The sequence below is a fragment of the Gopherus flavomarginatus genome, chromosome 4, assembly GCF_025201925.1.
Source record: "Gopherus flavomarginatus isolate rGopFla2 chromosome 4, rGopFla2.mat.asm, whole genome shotgun sequence".
Taxonomy (NCBI): Eukaryota; Metazoa; Chordata; order Testudines; family Testudinidae; genus Gopherus; species Gopherus flavomarginatus.
The window spans coordinates 147929563-147951600 of record NC_066620.1 but is presented as its reverse complement, the minus strand read 5'-3'; the positions used below and the strand labels follow the sequence as shown (position 1 = coordinate 147951600).

Sequence of the window (22038 nt, the reverse complement as noted above, 5' to 3'; positions counted from 1 at the left end):
GAGGATAATAGGGTTTAAGGAACAGTTGTCAATGGTTTGCTGTCAAACTGGGAGAGCATATCTATTGGGGTCCCACAGGGGCCAGTTCTGGGTTTGGTACTAATCAATATTTTCATTAATGACTTGGATAATGAAGTAGACAGTGTGCTTATAAAATTTGCAGATGACACCAGGCTGGGAGGGGTAGAAAGCATTCTGAAGCAGAGGATTAGAACTGAAAACAACCTTGACAAATTGGAGAATTGGTCTGAATTCAACAAGATGAAATTAAATAAAGACAAGTTCGAAGGACTACATGTAGGAATGAAAAACAACTATAAAATGGGGAATAATGGGTAGGCAGCAGTACTGCCTGAAAAGGACCTACGGGTTATAGTGGATGACAAATTCAGTATAAGTCAACAGTGTGATGCAGTTGCGAAAAAAAAGGCTAAAATCATTCTGGGGTGTATTAACAGGAGTGTCGTATGTAAGACATGGGAGATAATAGTTCTACTCTACTCAGCAGTCGTGAGGCCTCACGTGTAGTACTGTGTGCCATACTTTAAGAAAGATGTGGACAAACTGGAGAGAATCTAGTGAACAAGAAAAATTATAAAAGGTTTAGAAAATCTGACCTATGAGGAAAGGTTAAAAAAAATTGGCATGTTTAGTCTTGAGAAAAGACTGAGGGTGGGGACCTAATAAGTCTTCAGATATTTTGAGAGCTGGTATAGAAATGATGGTGATCAGTTGTTCTCAGTCTGTGCTGAAGGGAGGACAAGAAGTAATGGACTTAATATGCAGCAAGGGAGATTTAGGTTAGATATTAGGAAAAACTTTCTAACAAGCTTCCAAAGGAGGTTGCGTAATTTCCATCATTGGAGGCTTTTAAGAACATATTGCACAACCTGTCAGGGATGATCTAGGTTTACTTGGTCCTGTCTCAGTGCAGTGGGTTGCACTAGATAACCTCTCAACGTCCCTTCCAGCCCTCCATTTCTATGATTCTATATAAACACCACCACAGTCATCAGTTAAACCGTACCGTATGGAACTTCATAGATAATCCCCATCACCTTTTGTTCCAAATACAGGTCACTAAAGGACAATTCTTGATTAGCTGTCACTATCTTTAGGGCTTATAGTCTTTCTGCGACAGCAACTGGAAGACAAGTCAATCACAAACACATGAACAGGTCTAATTCTAACCACTGAAAAGCAAACCATCTACATCATAGGCTGCAATTCCCACCATCTCTCACAGACGAAAGGATGCCAACAAAGAAAAGCAATGGAGCCCATACTGCACACACGTCAGTATAATGTTATGCTTGGTTAGAAACTCGGGGGTTAGTGAAGTAGAGGCAGGGAGGGTTGAAAGGAGGAGGATGCCCATGGAAGTTGTTTAAGCCTAGGTCTAGCATACATATGCCTATCCCCAAACAGAATTAGATAGCAAGAAAAGGGAAATGATTTTTAATGCCCAAACAGGGTTTAAACACCTAAATTCTGAATTTAACATTCCTGTATGTGTGGACACAACACCCTAAACTGCTGCTCTTGTGTGTGTGCTCTTCAGGATGGGAATACAGCGCTTCATGAAGCATGTTGGCATGGATTCAGTCAGTCTGCCAAACTGCTTGTTAAAGCAGGAGCTAATGTTCTTGCCAGAAACAAGGTGAGATGCATGTAGAAAGCTTTCAGTTCCGATGTAAAATGGCTGTTTCTCATTGGTGGTGATTTCTGGTAATGGCATTTCTTAACAGGTGGTGGTCCAGTTCCTAGTGGGATTTCTCATTCTCTTTGAATTAATTATGCCTGGATGATTCCACCAGAAACATTATGAAATTTTGTTTTTTGACAACTGACACAGGAGGAGCTCAGTAATACTTCGAATGATACATTAATTATGGCTGAAGAACACTGGAATTCTTACGGAAACCTCTACAGTGTCCTAATTTATATTGAGTGGATTCATTGTAATGGCCATGATTAAAATAAACATTAATTGAACTAATAGGGAAATAGCATTAAAACCCAATTTATCAGAAATTACAGTCAAATGAGCGCATAAACCACAAAAGAAGGAAAACAGTATATCTTTTGTTTCCATTAATGTACCAGGATTTAGTCTTGTTAAAAATTTGTGAGGAACTCTTAATACTCTTTGTATTATAATATCATATGCGCAATTCAGGAGAACTGAATATATGACCCACCAGAATTGCAAACAAGCTATTTTATAACACAAACATAGAGTACCAAGTGAGGACTGTAAAATTATGTTCTAAATTGGTGCAGTATGCCATGGCATAAACAATTTTACTAAGATCAAAATGAAATACCCTTGGGAGATTTTTTTTTTCCCACCCACTAGTCAAAAGGTTAATGGAATAATCTGAAAAACAGCACGGGGCAATATACGTTAAATTAGGGTTTGGAATGTTCATCCAGTTGAGCAGTCAGATTGTATGGACATCACTATGTGTTGTTACAGGCAACAGGAATTTAGAGCTACTATACTTATTGTATCTTGTAATTTTCCTTTAAAAAATGCTCCATACAATTTCAGTAAACATGTCTATAAAACTCTTAAATGAGCAACAGTTCAAAAGAACTACAGTCTGTAAAACTAAACTATCCAATGAATACTAACAGAGAAAAGAGAAGAAAGGACACATGGGTATAAAAATGAGTATGAGTAAAACTATATACTGTATTGACATAGGACAGGAACAGCCCCCATATGCAATCAGACTGTTTATGGTTACTTTGTAATTTGTAAACAAAATAATCTTATGATGCTGTTTCACTTGATTTATAGCATCAATTATATAATATATATGGCTTTGAGTTTGATTTCCAGATGCTCATCTTTATGTATATTAGACATTCTTTAGATAACTCACATAGTTACAAATATCAGGCAATAGAACTTTTTCCAACATTCAGAACCATGAAAGTGAGAGTGAGTGTGTGTGTGTGTGTGTGTGTGTGTGTTAATATAAGAATTGCTCTCTGTTTACTTGGGCGCTATGTGCATTAGAAGATTTTAACTAAAAGGGTGAATGCTGCATAAAAGCTATGAATGATGCATAAACTGTAAGACATTCTGAGACAGACCTCTCTTAAAAAGTGTATGAATACAGTAGATTGGCAAAGGCGCTCTGTTAGAACCCAAAGTGTTCAAACACGCACATGCCCTGCTTTTGCTTCCAATGGCAATGAAGAATTTTCCTAACTTTACTTAATAACTCAATCCTATTTTCAGTTCATCAAAGCTGGCTTCTTTGGACGCTTCTCAACTTCTTATACTCCTGAAGATTCAACACAGTGGTTCTAACAGCATGACAAAATATAAAGCATAGCAGGAGTCAAGGTTTAGGCGCTGACAGGGTCCTGTTATAAACATTCATACTAGGAAAAATCAGATTGCCTGGCAGCCAGGACAACTTGACAAGTGATAATTACTTATTGCCAGTCTACAAGCTGCTGACCTACACCTCAGAATCCAGGGTGTCTTGACTGAATGACACATTACCCTGTGGAGGAGAATGGATTTGGCCTCTAGGCTCAGTTAATTTATACAAGCCACCAAACAGCAGAAGAAATGGATTATTTGCCTACCCAGACTGCTACTTTATTTAATTCCTTCTCATTGTTAGTTTCAGTTCATGCTGTATTTCAGGATAAGAGCATGTGGCTAATTCTATATGCGCTCTCCCTATGGTATAGGATTGAACACAACTGCCATCCACTGATATTTATAAAGAGACAATGATTAGAGGCTAGCTTTCATTTCCAGCCTTAAGTGGGATGCGCCAGTCAGTCCACCCAAGATTTTAAGCTTGCATTTGAGGAGAGGGACAATAATATCCATACAACACAAGTGATTTCTGAAAATACTCCTTTCTTGATCCAAAATGTTAGGACAGACATTTTCTTGTCTGGCAACCAAATTTGAGAGTCAGGTTGCTGTCTTCAAACAAGTTGGTTTAAGAAAAAATCGTTAGTCTGATAAACATTATTCTGTGAGATCAGTACTAGCGTTTTTACATCCGTGAACAATCTGCACCTTTCAGTTCATATTTAGGAGACTGGGAAATAGAACTTGAGTCCAGTCCCTGTCACTGAAGTCAATGGGAGTTTTGCCATTCAGTAGGAGCAGGAGCCAGTTCCACTGTATGAGCTCTAAGCTCCCTGTGCTCCCTCTGTAATTTTTGTGAATTTCTACCAAAGTGCTGCAGCCTCATTTCTCTGCCTCGCTGCTCGAATTTACACTTCTAACAGCTAATAATGAAAGAACTGTACAGGCTCTTCAAAGAATAACCCAAGGGGAAAAAAATCTCTATATTTAACTTTTTTCAGAGAAAAAAAACCTGTAATACTTGCTACAGTTCAGAGACTTGTATTCAGAACTGCAGTACACAGTAATGTCAAATCAAAGACTTAAGACTCCTGTAAGAGTTCTTCCAATTCAAAATGTGCGGACGGTGACTGGTGTTTGAGCAGTAGGTGAGACATGAAAAGGAGAATAATTGGGAGAATGAACAAGAAGCAGGGAGCCTGATAATGCCTAAAACCCTTTTACTTGAGATGATCACATTTTCAGATCCAAGCAAACCTATTGCAGGCTCAACGACAAAGACCAGCAAAACAAATATTCTAAGGAGTTGTCTACATGTGTGCGTGGGTGTGTGCTTTTGGATTAAGTTTGTGCATATTAACAGCTGCATCCATATGGTTAGCTTTTACTACACACTTCCCTCTTAATCAGTGTGCACACGCAGCACTGACTTCTTTTGAAATAAACTCTCAGCATATCAGGCAGGTATCCCATGGTGTTTTGTCCTGCTGCTGGGCTCTATGTATTCTGGGATTTTTCTGATGATGCATTACAGGATACCTACCTGAAGCCACTAGAATTCTGTGACTTGGGGTTCACAGCAGCAAATTTCCAGGATTCCTTTCTTTGTATCCCAGGGTTCATATGTCTTTTGCAAGTCAACCCATTTTCAAACTGCTGTCAGCCAGCACGGAATGAAGCAATGCAGTCAGGGATACCACTGGAGGGACTGAAAAAGTTAATCTAGAATGCAGATGCAGGGCCGGCTCTACATTTTCGCCGCCCCAAGCAGCGCACCGAATTGCCGCCGCGGGCGGCGGGGACAGTCTGTGTACCCTTAGGGCAGCAGGCTCGTTTCTGCAGCGGCGGCAATTCGGCGGCAGTTTCTATGTTTAGCTGAAGCCACCGCGGACAGCTAAACTTAGAAGCTGCAGCCGAATTGCAGCCACTGCGGAAATGCACCTGCTGTCCTAACGGCACACAGACTGCCCTTGCTGTCTGCGGCAGCAATTTGGCACGCTGCTTGGGAGCAAAGCAACAGGGACGGCCGCCCCTTGCAGATTGCCGCCCCAAGCACCAGCTTGGAATGCTGGTGCCTGGAGCCGGCCCTGTGCAGATGTGTCCACACAAACCTTCTTCTGCACTAACTTACTCCAAAATGAACTCAAGCCACTTTCAAAGTGGATTGTCCAATTTGCACTAACTAGCCAGTTAATTTGGAAGAAGAATTGTATCATGTGGACACAGCCCATTTTATTGAAAAAAACAAACAAAAAATTGTGGTTAGTATGAAATAACCCTGCCTCACTGGTGTAGACAAGCCCTAAACTCTCAGGCCCCTTGGCCCTTCACAAGAATAAACGCACGAACTTTTCCACATGGGAACTTCCACCTGTAACAAAACTCATCTTTGCTTTTCTCTGGACCCTCAGTAACTCACCAAGTTCTTTTCCTGTTTCTGTCTGAAGACTTTCATGCATTGTAAACATACAAGCTCTCTATAGCCTAAAACCACCACTCTGCCCCCATTATATATACACATGTTGATTTCCATAACTACCCTAATAGACTGGAAATAGCTTTGACCCTTGATTACCTAACAGGCCACAGGATTTCAAACATACTTTTGTTCAGGAATTAAAGTACAAAGCCGTGGAGCAGCACGTTTCTTTGTGCAAAGAAACAGGAATTACATTTATAAGACAGATGGAACTATGTGCAAATTTACTCACACTGTACTCACAAACATGCACATATATGTATATGTGAGCTGACAGCCCCCTCCTGGTGTAAACAGGAGAGCAGGACATTCCATGATGGATCTGGGGTCTAGAATTCACTTCCACCTTTGTTTTGTCAGAGTATAAATGTGGAGACCTCCAGGACATGGTGCTGTAAGATGACCCTGCTTTCCCTAGTTAGGACTGGGAAGCTGATAGGAAGCGAATCTGCTTTGAGTCTGAGAAGAGAATTTTTCTTTCAAGAGATCTTTTCTTTCATAGTTGCATGTTTTAAATTCAAAATGTTAAATTTTAGGTGATTGCAACAAATTAAGTGCATTGGTTTGGGAAAAATTCTAGGACAATCAAGTGTCATTTAGGCAATGTAATTACCAGATATGAAAGAGGGGCTATGTACTGAGGATTAACAAGTCATGGGGAGTTTTATTTATTTAAATTAGGTGCTTTTAAAATATTAATTGAATTTGATGCTCCGCAGTAGTTGCTGGATTGATAATTTTGGAAATGGAAGTCTCCCATTTGCTCTCTGAACACTGGCAGTGACAATGCAAACTTCCCCAAACTCCCAATACCTGCCTCTGCTGTGTGCTGGAGGAAACATCTCTGTGGCAGAGAGGGTAGCTCTGTTTCCATGCCCATTCAGGCCATAGCTAGTTTTTCAGTGAGAACACCAACAATATTTTTGGGTAGGTTTTGTGATGTGGCCTGGAACAAGGCTACAAATTCACTTCTCATAGGTGACTGATCAGAAGTGATTTACAGCGTTGTAAGTTTAAAATCCTGCAATGAGACACACATTGTTTATTGAGATGGGGTGGTAGTGTTTGCTTGCTTTGTTTTTTGACTTATGTCAATTTCTAAAGATGGCTTTTGTATTTTTCTGTCTCTTTCCTAAGGCAGGTAACACACCGCTGCACTTGGCCTGCCAAAATAGCCATTCCCAAAGTACTCGTGTTTTGTTACTTGGAGGGTCTCGGCCAGATCTCAAAAATAATGTAAGCTTAAAAAATACTTTTAAAAAAATGATTATTCTGTTTCAGCTTCTGGAAATACAGCTTTCAAAATATCAGACTTTGCCTTTCTGTTTGTTATGAGGATTGGGAGAAAAATAACAAAATACCTAAACAGTGGGTTTTAAAAATCTTTTGTGATACGACTCATAAAGGTGTTACTTACAACCGTTTTGAAGGGGGAGGGTGACAGAAAACTTAAAGACATATACATTGTTTTCTTCTGTTACATGCACCTGAATGCAAGCTATTCTTGGTTGCTCATTTTGAAGACATAGGATGGACCCACTCGAATACTGTAATAGAGGTCTGCAGGTGGAGTCCTCCCCTGTGTTTGAAAAGTGGAAGTCTTTAGAGAGTTCCATAAGAGTCCACGGAAATTCTTCAGAGACACTCCTCCAGGCTACGCATTGCATGGGGGTCTATCAAACCAAAGAACTTCATATAGTTTTGAATTTTCAAACTGCTTTCCTCTCTTTATTGGGGATCTGGCATAAAACAGGAACAAAACAAAACAAAAATTGGAGCCAGATATACCTAAGTTTAAACATAGCAAAGCCTGCAAAAGAGTACAGTATTCTAAATGCTTGAGGCTTTGCGTTATGCATCCATCATAGAATTTCCATAGCTTCCTTGAGATACATCCTCTGCACTTCACCATTGTACAACTACAGAAACAGTTATTTGGTTTCACTGGCTTCCCATACAGATTCAGAGGTAAAATTAGTATAAAGCAGTTTGATCCCCAAAAACAATGAAGTAAAGATGCTTCTATATCATTCACATATCCAGTTCAGTGTTAAACAGCTTATTTCATCTCCAAACACCCTGACAAGCATTAGCTTTTCTATTGCGACCACACGCTTAGAGCTTTGTTTCTGTTTCCAGGCAGGAGACACCTGTCTGCACGTTGCTGCTCGTTATAATCACTTGCCCATCATTAGGGTACTCCTCAGTGCTTTCGGTTCTGTCCATGAAAAGAACCAGGTCAGTGCATGAACTATTCACTGCAGCCAGGCACCCTTTTTATAAGGCTAACAATTGAAATGGGGGACCATTGATCACATATGGGGCCCACTGTAAATACTCCCTTTTAATGTGCATTTCACTGTAATCTAAAGATGCCTGAGCTTCTAAGAATAGCCTTAAAGAAATGGTGTGCCCGTGGTTTATCATTTCAGAATATGTTGCTGCATTTACATTTCTAATTTATAACATTTTCTATTTATTATGCTGTATAGAAATATATTTCTGGTTTTTTTTTAAATGGGAAAGAGAAGTGAACTAGTGGTTAGAGCAGGAGTCACTAGAAGTGATGACACTGGGCAAGACACTTCACCTTTGTGCCTCAGTTTACTCCTCGGTATAATAGGGATCATATTACCTGCCTTACAGAGGCGTAGTGAGGCAGAACTGATTGTTTGTAAGGTGCTTTAGGAGCTACATAAATGACATTTTTTATTAACATTTTGTGGTAAATTCTCTATTTGTCTGATCCTTATTGCTTTAGTGGGAAGCAAAAATGTGCAAAATTCAAGGAAAACTTGTGTTAAGTACAAAGGAATGATTAAGCTACATGAGGACTAACCATCCAGGTTTATTTTACAGGGGAAACAATTGAATGATGCGCCTACTGAACAGCTTAGCTGGATGGTACAACAGAATGGATTAGTGCATTTAAAAAAAAATGTACTAAATCTGCTAAGGAAAATAAATTATATGGTACTTTACCAAACAATCTAATGTTACTGAGACACTTTCCATATATGGCATGGTACAGGATTGTACTTATGTTTTCTGATTTGTATGTACAATGTTGTTTTTCAAATGGAAAATATTACAGCAAATTGAATGGGTTTCAGCCACATTAAATTGGCTATGCAATTTCATACACTAATATGCAATTTTGTTTTGGGGGATGAGTTTAGTTGCTTGTGAGCTACTGAGTGATGATATTGACTAGGATTAGCATGGTACAAGCAGAAACCATTCTGCCTGTACACCACAATATTACCCAGACAGCCTAAAGATGACCTGTAACATGTTTGTCTTCAATCCCAGATTCTCCTAAATTGTTGCTGGCAAGCATGTCTTATCTGTGGTTGCATGTGTTTGGTGGCACCCAAGTTATTTTTCATTTATACTTGCAGTATATGTCCAGAGGTGAAGTGAATGCTCTAGTACTCTGACCATCTGTGTAGCCACTTAGGTAGCTTTGTTCCAAGAGTTGTTTTAAGGAACAGCAACATATCAAGTAAAAACCAAATTGTCTTGTTGCAGTTTATCCAAGATCATTTTCCAGCTTGTCAAGCTCAAGAAGTGGCTCGTATGTTCATAACCACCAGTTTATCAAAGTCCAGATAATCAAACCTATAAAACTGTCACAGAGATGAGGATACACTGTAACATTCTGCCCTCAGCAATGTTGCACCCCTGCATTTGTGTACATATTTGGGCCAAGCGCTTTTGGGTCTCCAGCATAATTTTCCTTTGAGCACATTCTCATGGATCAGTTAATTTAATAGGAATGTGGCTAATCCCAACCCTCACTGCCTTCCTCAAAATGATGTGATTTAGCCCAAATCTTAGTCTGCCTCTCTGTTGATCAGCCCTTATTAAAGTTCAGTTACCATGTAATTACATTTGGACCTATGAACCATAAAGGGGCACAAGGAAACTGGAAATGCTGTACATACAAATCAAAGATGTCCGGTAGCATGTTGTATTCTACTTTGTAAATTTCAGGCTGGAGATACTGCACTTCATGTAGCTGCTGCATTAAATCATAAAAAGGTGGTCAAACTCTTACTGGAAGCAGGGGCTGATGAGTCAATTGTCAACAATGTAAGTACAGGAAGAATTACTTTGATTGTTTATCTTAATGTTTCATAGATATTTTCTGCAGATTTTTCAAATGTTGGCTGATAATATTTAGACATTACCTATTAAGTAAATTAAAATGCTTGATTATTTTATACAAACACACACACACAACTCTTTGACTTTAGGGTAGCTATTTCAGCAATTGATTTTTTTGATGCTAGTTGAAGGAAATAATGTATTTTTTTTTCTTTTCAGGCAGGTCAGACTCCGCTAGAGGTTGCCAGACAGCATAATAATCCTGATGTTGCTCTTCTCCTTGCTAAGGCACCACAGGTACCTTATAAATGCCTTTATTACTAACAAACCTGAGAGCACCCTTTGGCAGGAATGTTCTGGGATAGCTCCTGGAGTGCACACAGAGCTGCAGTTGGGTTCCAAACAGTGTTGCTACCATCTTAAATGCCCACTTGGGTACTGATGTGCAGGGCAAACTAGAAGAATGTGTCCCCCTAAAAAGGCTCTGTGGGATAACAAATAAATAAGCTTGTCTTATTATCCAGTTTCTGTAACAGGACATCAGTGGAAAATGTGATGATGATATTGATTGGAAATGCTACCTTGCTTCAGGTCTTGCGCTTTAACCGTGGAAGAAGCCTTAGAAAGAAGAGAGAAAAACTAAAGGAGGAAAGACGAGCTCAGTCTGTGCCAAGAGATGAGGTGGTGCAGAGCAAGGTACAGCCAAGCATTACTAGCTTAAATGTGTTAAGAGGCAGGGAAGTCTGACCTAGTGATTACAATCAAATCCTCCAGTACTGGATTCACCCTTTGCGTGGCACCTGGAGAAACACACAGGTCCCTAGTATCAGAGGGGTAGCCGTGTTAGTCTGGATCTGTAAAAGCAACCAAGAGTCCTGTGGCACCTTATAGACTAACAGACGTATTGGAGCATGAGCTTTCGTGGGTGAATACCCACTTCATTGGATGCATCCGACGAAGTAGGTATTCACCCACGAAAGCTCATGCTCCTATACGTCTGTTAGTCTATAAGGTGCCATAGGACTCTTTGCTGCTTACACAGGTCCCTGACTGCAACCAATCCTATACAAGTTCCCAGCTTTATACTTTTTAGGGATGCTCAGAGCAAGGTATACTGTCAACCCTGGTCAGCGCAGTGCATCTTGCATTGCTGTTGAAGACCCTCTGGTGGTGATTCTGTGACTACTGTGCAAAACAACATAAAATTAGGGATGTAGCAAAGACAAGCCCTTACAACTCCTGTTTCCAATAGGGCAGTGTCTCAGCTGCTGAAGATACTCATAGCAGTGATCAGGTGCCTCAGAGGCAAGGAGATCTGAAAGATGAACCACGGTCAACTTCACCAGAGCCCAAAGGAAAGAACAACAAAAAGAAAAAGCCACGAGAAAAGGTACCAATAAATTTTAAGTAACAGAGAGAGGGACTACTGTTAAACAATACAGAGTTCCCGTCTCCTAGCTAAGGGGTAAGTACACATCTCCCCAGCCTTCCCAATGCCCCCTGGTCTGAGACAGGAGTCAGCTGATTGTCTCAGATTCCAAGCAGCAGTAATTTATAGTTTTGTTTTGGTTTTTTTGGTAAATTGGGGACTGTTGTGTGTTTTTCAGATTTCAGCACTTTCAGACCCTGCTTCACCAGCTGACCAGCAGACACTCCCTGGTCCCCAGCAGAGCTTACCTAAGCATCGTAGAAGTAAACATCGTTGCTCATCTCCACCACCCCCACATGAGTTCAGAGCCTACCAGCTTTACACGCTGTATCGTGGAAAGGACGGTAAAGTCATGCAGGTAAACAAGCTATCACCATCAAAAATCAAGGAAGTACAAGTGCCTAGTGGGATTTGAACACAGTTAGGCAAAGAAACAGAGATGGCCTTTGACTATGTTTTCAAAGGTATTATGTTATTAATTCTTGTTTGTTGTATGGGATTTACCAATATTTTAGAATGAGGTCAGGCACAGTAAGTTGGTTTTATGCATACCAAGTGGTGCATGTTTTGATAAATGAAGCATTTCCTATTTGTAGACAAGGTGCAGACAATGATTGAAAATGACACTAGAACTTTGCTAGTTTCCACTTTGGAATATTATTACCTATTTCCAGTAGAAAAAGCTAGAAGCTTTATAAATTAAAAGAAATGCACAATCTCTGCCCTGAAGTTTACAGTCCAAACAGAAAGACTATGTGCAATACCTTTATGTTTCAGTTTCTTCTCTTTACTAAATTGGGTCTCTTGGAGTTCAAGAATTACAAGAGGCAGGGGTTTAACACACGATTGCCCCTTTTTGACCTGTACAGTTACCCAAAATTCAGGGTCTTGCAGGCTGTTTCCCTAAGGAGAAATTGATAAGTCAGATATTTCTTTGCTACAGTCCTGCTTACTTACAAATAATGAACAAAGACCTTTCTCCATGAACACAGGAAGCATTACAGGCTTGCTGCTTGCTTCCGTGTCTCCTTCTGTGGTGTTTCTCCTACTTTTTCTCAGACATATCCCTCAACTAAAACAATATGCAGCAAAGCCCCTGCACCCATCTAGTTCTAATTCCTGAACAGCCTCCTATGTCCTTTTGTGTTGAGTAGAAGCTCCTATTGTTTCAGCTACTTGATCCATAAAGATGCTTTAATAGCTTCTTTACAACTGCCTTAAAGGAAGGGTGGTGGTTATGCCCCTCCTCAATTTCACTGAGATTTAACCCAAGCCATATGAAATAGAGCAGATTGGTTAGTGAATAGAGCACACCAAATCACAAACTCACTGCACTTCAGACACTGTAATTTGCTAACCTCGTGAATATGCAATGGATAATTCACCCATTTGCTGGACTTAGTATAGTTCCCCTAAATGTGAATCTGCAAATATTCACCTAAAGCCATTTTTAGAACAGTACAAAAGCATGCAGTAAATTATCAAGTGATTCCCTTATTGAGATGTAAGCAACTTTGATCTGATGGGTCTATTCCATCTAACTATTGCTGCTTTTATGCATACTGTACCAAGACACATCCAGGAAAGCAGTGCTTCCTATCTCTGAATCTGAACATAACCCTTTATCCTCCCTTGCTGCACTTGGGGAATCATACTTATCAGAAGGTAGGAATGGAATTTAACAAACTGAAGAGCATCTATTGCAGACATCAGATACTCTGTTGCCGTGATGGCGGAGGCCTCAAGAAGTAGAAACTTTGGAGGAAGGATTGGAAAATTCCAGAGGACTAGTCTAATGTTAGATGTGGGATTCAAGAAAGAAACCCGAGGCAGAGTTGTTGTTTTATTATTTATTTAATTATTTTTGTGGTAGTGCCCAGGAAGAGCTGGGCAATTTCCGTACATTCAATAAGGGATGGTTCCTGCTGCCCCAAGAATCTCTCAGTCTAAGGACAGAGGCAGGCAAAGGTTAAGCGGGAAAGGAACAAGAAATAAGGATCTGCATACATGTCAATTACATTTACTTATAGGCAGCCTGGCACAAGTGGGGCTTTGAGAGACTTAAATTTGGATGAGCAGGGTTCTTGCCGATGAGCTCAGGGAGGCTGCAAGGAAGAAGGCAAGGAGAGGAGTGTGTGAGATGCTGCCAGCAAATGGGTGAGGATGAGAGGAATGCTAGTGCAGTAAAGGGGGCTATGCAATGATATATATGGGATTTTAAATTGCAATTGAAGGAAACTGAGCAAAATGTTCAGGTTAAAGAAAAGTCAGATGCCAAAACAAATCAGTTTTATAGCATCAAAAGCAAAACAACACCCAAAAACCAGCAAATCCCCTCCCCAATTTTACAGCATTGTTAAGAATCATAACGTCAAGTCTCATGCCCTAATCCTGCAATTGGATTTGCAAGATGGATCCTTTGTTGCCCATCAGGAAAGTCAACAGTGCTCCATGCAGATCAGATTGCAGAACCACAGCCTAAATCACTCCCAAACAAAATATGCTTCATATACCTATTTCCTTCTTCATGCAGGCCATGAGAGGTTATCAGGACAGTAATACAGTTCCAAAGCAGATTAGCTAGGGGGGCAGGAAGTTCAATTAGAGAAGAAATGGTGAAAATTTACTGACTGTTTCTGAGTGTTAATAGGACAGGGATAAATCAAGCTATTTTGCTGTTCCTTATGCTCTCAGGCCCCAATAAATGGATGTCGTTGTGAGCCACTGATTAATAAACTGGAGAATCAGCTGGAGGCAACTGTGGAGGAGATAAAAGCTGAGTTTGGGACAGTACAGGATAAGATGAATATAAAGCTGGGCCAGATGGAAAACAAAACTCAACATCAAGTAAGAATATGGTCCAGAGATATGCCATTAATGTTAGAAACATAGTTAAGTCCCAGTAAATATTTTGTGTGTGTGTGTGTGTGTGTGTAAATCTAATCCACACCTGTGATCTTTAAACTGTGATGTTCCACAGGGAGATCTATTGTTACAAGCCAGACTCCTGAGAAGAATAATAGTTAAAATAAACTGTACAGGTGACCTTCTGTGTTCACTTTGCATAGTGAATCTGAACTGTTTAGCTTCACTTTTGGGGTCTGATAGACTAAAGACAATGCTGCAGCTATTGGGATTCAATGAAGGGAATGTTTAAATTATCATGCTTCATATTTCAGTGAAAACAAGTTTTTAATTACTTTTAATTATATAGCTTTGTGAATGCCCGCCCCCCCCTTTGCAGGCAAGTTCTAATACTACTGGACACTGTTCCTAGAAATAAAGGGTGAGAGTCAAAAGATTCATGATAATTTATCAGACGTACATTGATTTTTTCCTAATGTGGTCATTTGAACTGAGCTTTGTGTTCTACCACAGCTCCGTGTTTTAGATAAGTTAATGGCTGAGAGGCTGTCTGCAGAGAGAACAGAGTGCCTTCATCGCCTTCAACAGCATGCTGAGCTCGAAAAAAATGAGGGAGAGAAACGGCAGGTATGGGAGGAACAACTGTTCCATACAATTAACATAAATAAGTAGCACTCAGGGATGGATTAGTTCAAGAGTTTGATTCCAGTAAGCAATGAAATGTCTGGATGTTTATCTGGCCCTCTGAAATATTTAAAGTGAACTTTAAAAGGATATTTTGGTCGGGGGTGGAGTGCAGAGTTTCCAGAAGTCAGGAAGGTAAAATCTGGTCTGAGCTCCAACAACTTAGGGTTAGGTGTATGAGAACTTTTAACAAAGACTTCTTTTCCTTAAAATAATCACTGGAAGTTTTAACAAAACAACATTTTGAACAATTTGACTCAAGAACATCCTTTTCAACTTTTACTCTCTTGATCCTGGTGGTCATTTTATTAGTTCTTCTGTCACCAGGGTGGCTTTTGGATAGACCAAGCCTGATTTTTTTAATGTAAAATTTTTTTAAAGGAATTTTAAGCCTTCTTTCTACAACCTAAAAAAGACACTCTACTTTTTGCTCCTTAGGTGATCTTTTCACCCTATGCTGAGATGATCCCCCTCCTCCTTTCCTCAGACACTCTCTTTCTTGAGCTGTCTCTGCCCTCTTCCTCTGAAAAACACTTTCATGGAGAGAGGCAGAAGACTGCAGTCTCTTCCCTGTAGCATTATGGCAATACCACACTTTCCCCAAATTGAACATTGCTGCAAATAAGCCAGTATTACTTAAGTTTATTTCTTTAATAGAATACTGGAACAGATATTGTGTCCTCTAGCAGATACCCATCTGCTGTTTTGAATCCATCTCTTGGGTACAAACTCCCCACAAACATGCTAGTAAAGTTCTACTTGCAAACTCAGGGCTAGTAACTCTCTTTTGATAGGGAAGTAAAAACAACTAGGTATTTTCATTATGAAAATCTAAATTAGAATAGAGAAATACATTTCATACCTGTACTGGTAGATTTTCATGACACAACTTTGCAAAGCTGCCATAAACAAGAATAGGGGTGTAATATTAAAATAACTACTCCCCAGATGGAGACAGGGATGATCTCAATTTAACGTGTTGATCTGTCTCTCATCCCCAAAACCACTTTATCCAGAGAAAGTACTTCTGAGGCAGAAATAACAATTAGAGCTGCCCTAACCTTTATAGCAAAAGGCATGTGTATCAAATTGTCTTCTCTACTTTCTGGTCTCTGAGCCTTCTCCATGGAGACTGAAGAAACAATCTTCTAACACTCCAAAAGAAAGGAGATTGAGTGAACCATAATAGGCAATCTGAATTATACTTAACAATCATAATATATATTCTTGTTCTATTAGGGCCTGATTCAATCAGTGGAAAGACTCCCATTGAATTCAATAGATTTTGGATTAGGCCCTTAGTAAACTGTTTGGCCAAGGACATGTTACTTGCATGGCACAAAGTCACAGTGCCACATAAATAACAGGCAAACAGATGTATATGGGGAGTGTTCTTCTTTCTATATAATTCAGTTCTTACTAAATTTTTAAAATGTTTATCAGCAAATGCCTTCTAATACTAAGCATTTTTGTAACCTGAAAACCAGTGGTTGATTATAAATTAGTGTGTTATCTGTTCTTTTAGCACAAAAACAAGAGAAACACAGAGATCAGAGGTGGCACCATTGTCCCAAAAACCCAATAGTGTTTGATCTAGACTTTTTTCTCCTAAAATCTGTTAGCTCTAACCACTGTCTTGTGAAACTGTAACATCTGTGTATAAATATTGTTTATGCCACTAGAAAATGACTATTTACCGTGATGTGCAGTGATTGTCAGTGAGGGCTGCTGTTGAAACAGTAACTTTACTATGGCACAGGCATATTACAGTGAGCTTCATCATAGATAGACTGAAGATTGTAGCTGGAGTAACACATATGGACTTAAAATTTGGCAGCTTGGAACTAAAATTCTTTTTCTTTCACAGATCTCCTTGGTGGATGAATTGAAAACCTGGTGCATGTTAAAGATTCAGAATCTGGAGATGAAGCTTTCTGGAGATTCTAGATCTTCAAGACCAAAATCAACTCTGTCCACTTGTGAGTCCCTCACAGAGACCCTGGATACAGAGAACCTCCATAGTGCCAAGGATTGTAAAACTAACCAGAGCCCACTACAGTCAGAGGACTCACAGCAGCATTCCTATATCACACTTCAGAACAGTCTCTCAGAAGACATGGGAAGGAGTAGAGTCCAGACATCAGAACAAAGTGCTGGAAAGCATTATTTTGCTGTGGAACAAGACACTGCATCAGGTATAATCTTGTTAGACATTTAGCTGTAGTATTCAAAGGCATGTGCTGATCAACAGAGGAAGCTTTCAGAGAATAAAAATGCCAAGATGACTTAACTTCAGTGGTATGCTTTCCTCTCTTCCCCCATCTCTGTACATTCTGGTTAAAACATATTGCCTCCTTCAAGGCAACCACCAAAGTTTCAGGGCTTAGTTGGCAGGGATTTACCTCATTATCTTTTCTTGACACTGCCATCTTTTATCTTTCTTGGCAAATCCTCAGCTGGTGAAAATAGATGTAGTTTCTACTACCACTTTCAGGGACAGTGGAGGGCTGAGTTTGCTCCCAACCCAGGGTCTTACATTTAAGAGTGCACTGAATTGTCAAATTTCCATTGAATCAACTATATTGTATTGGTGCATGGATCCTATTCCCATACGTATAAGCTATTCTTTTATGGTTTATCTATCCCACACACTTTTTTGTTCATCCTTCCTTTTTTCCCCCTTGATGATCACCATAGGAGTACATTCCATTCTTGAAGAACATATGGTTTTCTGATTCTAATATTACTGAACAGCTTGCTAAGTGTAGTCCTACTAGCACACACTAACGTAAAGACCAAAAGCCTGATCTCTGTGATGTCTGATCTTGCTGGCCTACAGAAAAGGCATCCTGTGATCATGTCTCAATTTTCATTTTCGGGCAAGTAGGCTGCATTTTGTTCTGAACAAATGTGTGTGTTAAGTCACAAGCCTATGAATTTATCCACAGGAAGAAGTAAGTGACATAAGTAGGGCTGTCAAGGGATTTAAAAAAATTAACTGCACTTAACACGCTGTTGAACAATAGAATAACATTTATTTTAAATATTTTTGGATGTTTACTACATTTTCAAATATATTAATTTCAGTTACAACACAGAATACGAAGTGTATAGCGCTCACTTTGTATTTATTTTTATTACAAATATTTGCACTGTTAAAAACAAAAGAAATAGTATTTTTCACTTTGTCTCATACAACTACTGTAGTGCAATCTCTATCATGAAAGTTGTACTTAAAAATGTAGAATTATGTACAAAAAAACTGCATTCAAAAATAAAACAGTGTAAAACTTTAGAGCCTACAAGTCCACTCAGTCCTACTTCTTGATGAGCCAATCACTCGGACGAACATGGTTGGTTACAATTTGCTGGAGATGATGGGTTCTTCTTGATAACGATCCAAAGCAGTGTGGACTGACATGTTCATTTTCATCATCTGAGTCAGATGCCACCAGCAGAAGGTTGATTTTCTTTTTTGATGGTTTGGATTCTGTAGTTTCCACATCAGAGTGTTGCTCTTTTAAGATTTCTAAAAGCATGCTCCACACCTCATTCCTCTCAGATTTTGGACGGCACTTCAGATCCTTAAACCTTGGGTCGAGTGCTGTAGCTCTTTTCAGCAATCTCACATTGGTGCCTTCTTTGCGTTTTGTCAAATCTGCTGTGAAAGTGTTTTTAAAAAGAACATATACTGGGACATCATCCAAGAGTGCTATAACATGAAATATATGCAGAATGCACGTAAAACAGAGCAGGAGATATACAGTTCTCCCCCTAAGGAGTACAGTCACAAAAGTTAATTGACAGGTGGTTGTTTTTTTTAACGAGCATCATCAGCATGGAAGCATGTTCTCTGGAATGATGGCCGAAGCATGAAGGGGCATATGCATGTTTAACATATCTGGCATGAAAATACCTTGCAATTGCCATGCAAATGTCTGTTCTCACTTTCAGGTGACATTGTAAATAAGCAGCAGGCAATCTTCCATCAATGTAAACAAACTTGTTTGTGTTAGCGATTGGCAGAATAAGAAGTAGGACTGAGTGGACTTGTAGGCTCTCAAGTTTTACATTGTTTTGTTTTTGAGTACAGTTATGTAACCAACAAAAATCTGCATTTGTAAGTTACACTTTCACAATAAAGAGATTGCACTTCAGTACTTTTATGAGGTGAATTGAAAAATACTATTTCTTTTGTTTATCATTTTTACAGTCATATATTTTGTGATAGTTCCAGGCCAGCTGGGAACAGCAGAGTAGTAGAAGGGAGATATACTGACCACTGGATAAGCAGTTTTCTGTTCCCTGAGTGACCAGAGCAGGGGCTGCTCCAGGCTAATGAGTTAACCTGCTAAGAGTGAGGCTGTTAAGCACCTGACTCAAATTAAGGCCCCTCTGATGCTATAAAAGGGCTCACTCCAGTCAAGCCAAAGGAAGCCAGGGAGCCAGAGGAGAGGAAGTGCGTGCGAGGAACTGGGAGCAAGAGGCGTGCAAGAAGCTGAGAGTGAACAGGCATACTGCTAGAGGACTGAGAAGTACAAGTGTTATCAGACATCAGGAGGAAGGTCTGGTGGTGAGGACAAAGAAGGTGTTGGGAGGACGCCATGGGGAAGTAGCCCAGGGAGTCGTAGCTGTCGCACAACTGTTATCAGGAAGCACTCTAGACAGCTGCAGTCCACAGGGCCATGGGCTGGAACCTGGAGTAGAGTCTGGGACTGGCTTCCCTCCCAACTCCTGATCAAACACAGGAGGTACTGACCTGGACTGTGGCTTCTACCAGAGGGGAAGGTCTCTGGGCTGTTTCCCAACCCACAGGGTGAATCTGTGAGGCGAGCAAATCTATCAATAAGCTCAGGACCCACCAAGGTAGAGGAGGAACTTTGTCACAATGTCATATAAAGTGAGCACTGTGCAATTTATATTCTATGTTATAACTGAAATCAATATTGAAAATGTAGAAGAACATCACAAATATTTAACATATTTGAATTGGTATTTTAAGTGCGATTAATCACAATCTTTTTGAGTTAATTGCATGAATTAAATGCGATTAATTGACAGCCCTAGATATATTATAAACATCTACAAAATGTATAGCATGGTATATAGGAAATTTTGGCCTTCCCCAATCCTCAGAACAATGGGAGTTTCTCTCTTAATATTTGCATAAAAGTCTGCTCAGAACTCTGCTTTTTTTAATTTTATAGGTGCAGAGCAACAAATGACAGCTGCTGGTCCAGCTCCTTCTGCAGTCCCTCAAGTTGTTAGGCCTAAAGACAAAGCTTTTAGCTCCACTGCTTTCGACAGGTTCCAGCAGGAAGGACCATTGTCAGAGCATTCAGGTTCCAAATTAAGACATGTTAAGGTACAAACTGCTTTACAGCCCTTGACTGAATTTACAAAGACTGAACAACAGAGTGGCTACTTCATAGACAAAGGAACTCAAACAAAGAAGTCTGGCAAAAGTGGGCAGTCAAGACACAGGCCCCAGCAACACACAGTAACACATCATACCCAGTCCCAGCAACCATCCGCTCTGCCTGGAGATCAACCAGCCCCTCAGATCAAAGACACTTCACAAGCTTTGGAGATTACTCAGTACTTTTTTGAGGCAGTTTCCACTCAAATGGAAAAGTGGTATGAGCGGAAGATTGAAGAAGCCCAGTGCCAAGCTAATCAAAAAGCACAGCAAGACAAAGCTGCACTCAAGGAGCATATTAAAAGTTTAGAAGAGGAGCTCAATAAATTAAGGACTAAGGTGCAAAAAGAAAGCTAGCACGAAGGTAACACGTGCAGGCATGGAAACTGAGGAATTAGTTTTTATGTGAACTGCAGTGTGGCTGATTTTGGGATCTATTAGTATGTAGACTATTGCACCCAATACATACAAATATAAAAACTGCCCCTTTTAATGAGATGTAATATTAGAATTTAGAAGTTCCCAAAAATACTGGGATCAAATATCCAAAAAGACACTGTCCATGTAGTCATAACAGTAAGTCTCTGCAGATGGGACACTCTCATGAGATACATTTTACCATGATCCTATAAAATTTTACAGTCAGAGATAAGAATTGCCAGGTACTTCATCATCAGGTACCAATAATCCAAATCACATTCCAAAGAGAGAGTTTTCCCATTTCCTTGTAGATCACAAAAACCACCCAATGGAAATTGTTTTGTTAGAAGTAAGTTACTTGTTTACAGAAGCTTCCCACTGATACGTTCCTTTGCCTTGGGTTTGCATTGTTCAAGCATATTATAACTTTGACTTCTTTAATTATTGTTTGAATAGTTATTACAGGTTACATGATTAGTGAAGGTATCTATTCAAGTAACCTTATAAGAAATTACAACTTTACAATAGCAGATGAGTGGCCAATATTTTACCAAGTCCTCACTATGTTTAGGAGCAGTAGTACATTCATAGATAGGCAAGACTCTTCCTCTGAAATGCCTAAATTCCAATTTTCTATAGGAGCATGAAACACACAGACCCAGTGTGAATTCCTGGCTCCACTGAAGTAAATGGCAAAACTTCCATTGTCTTCAGTAAGGCCAGGATTTCACTCCAAATGACTTGCCTAGAATGTTGTCTCTAGCAACTCTTAAGTGATCCCCTCTTTCTTTTGCTTTCCCATATCCACTTCCCTTTAAGTGGAGAAAAAAAGAATTAGGGACCTTGTATGTCCATTGGTTTCTAAAGGAAAATCCATTCCAGACCACCACATCTTTTGTCATAAAATGAAAACTTCGATGGACAGAAAATTCCCTACTGTGAACTGATATTGAGAATTTTTCAGCTTATTATTTAGCGTTTATATTGCAGTAGTATCTAAAGGCCTCAACCGTGTTGGGCCCCAATTCTGCTCAGTAATGTACAAACAAGTTACCATAGATAGTTGCAGCTCTATCCTTCTAGGGCTTCGTGCTTTAATCTAATAGGAGACTCCAGAAGATACTGATAATAAGGACAAGGTTATTTAACAGAGATCATGATAGCCCAGGGACAACTATCCTAAATCATTCCATTTAAAAAACTGCAATATTATGCCAAGGAAAAAAACAAGCAAGCAATCTCTTGACACTGGAAATGCAGATGAACAAAACATACTTTACAGT

At 39.7% G+C, this 22038-nt stretch overlaps 2 protein-coding genes across 11 annotated transcripts in view; one reads left to right on the top strand and one right to left on the bottom strand.

The window, feature by feature from the left end:
* ANKRD6 (ankyrin repeat domain 6) overlaps positions 1-21589 on the top strand; it is a 176670-nt gene extending 155081 nt beyond the window's left edge. For 7 of the 9 annotated variants that reach the window (XM_050949258.1, XM_050949262.1, XM_050949260.1 and 4 more), the window contains 12 exons: positions 1562-1660; positions 6966-7064; positions 7968-8066; positions 9825-9923; positions 10158-10235; positions 10530-10634; positions 11191-11328; positions 11546-11725; positions 14062-14214; positions 14746-14859; positions 16784-17111; positions 20124-21589. In XM_050949258.1, the coding sequence (XP_050805215.1) occupies positions 1562-1660; positions 6966-7064; positions 7968-8066; positions 9825-9923; positions 10158-10235; positions 10530-10634; positions 11191-11328; positions 11546-11725; positions 14062-14214; positions 14746-14859; positions 16784-17111; positions 20124-20692 (2061 nt within the window). In that variant the 3' untranslated portion in view covers positions 20693-21589. The remainder of the gene's footprint in view (positions 1-1561; positions 1661-6965; positions 7065-7967; positions 8067-9824; positions 9924-10157; positions 10236-10529; positions 10635-11190; positions 11329-11545; positions 11726-14061; positions 14215-14745; positions 14860-16783; positions 17112-20123) is intronic. The other 2 variants (XM_050949266.1, XM_050949267.1) reach the window with 2 other exon arrangements.
* The window catches only part of LYRM2 (LYR motif containing 2), a 33454-nt gene continuing 17888 nt past the window's right edge, over positions 6473-22038 (bottom strand). The window contains exons 4-5 of one of the 2 annotated variants that reach the window (XR_007773865.1): positions 7316-7567; positions 6473-6849 (exon numbers count right to left, since the gene is read on the bottom strand). The gene's annotated coding sequence lies outside the window, so the exon portion shown is untranslated. Of the gene's footprint in view, positions 6850-7094; positions 7568-22038 lie in introns of those variants that run through there. The other variant, XR_007773864.1, reaches the window with a different exon arrangement.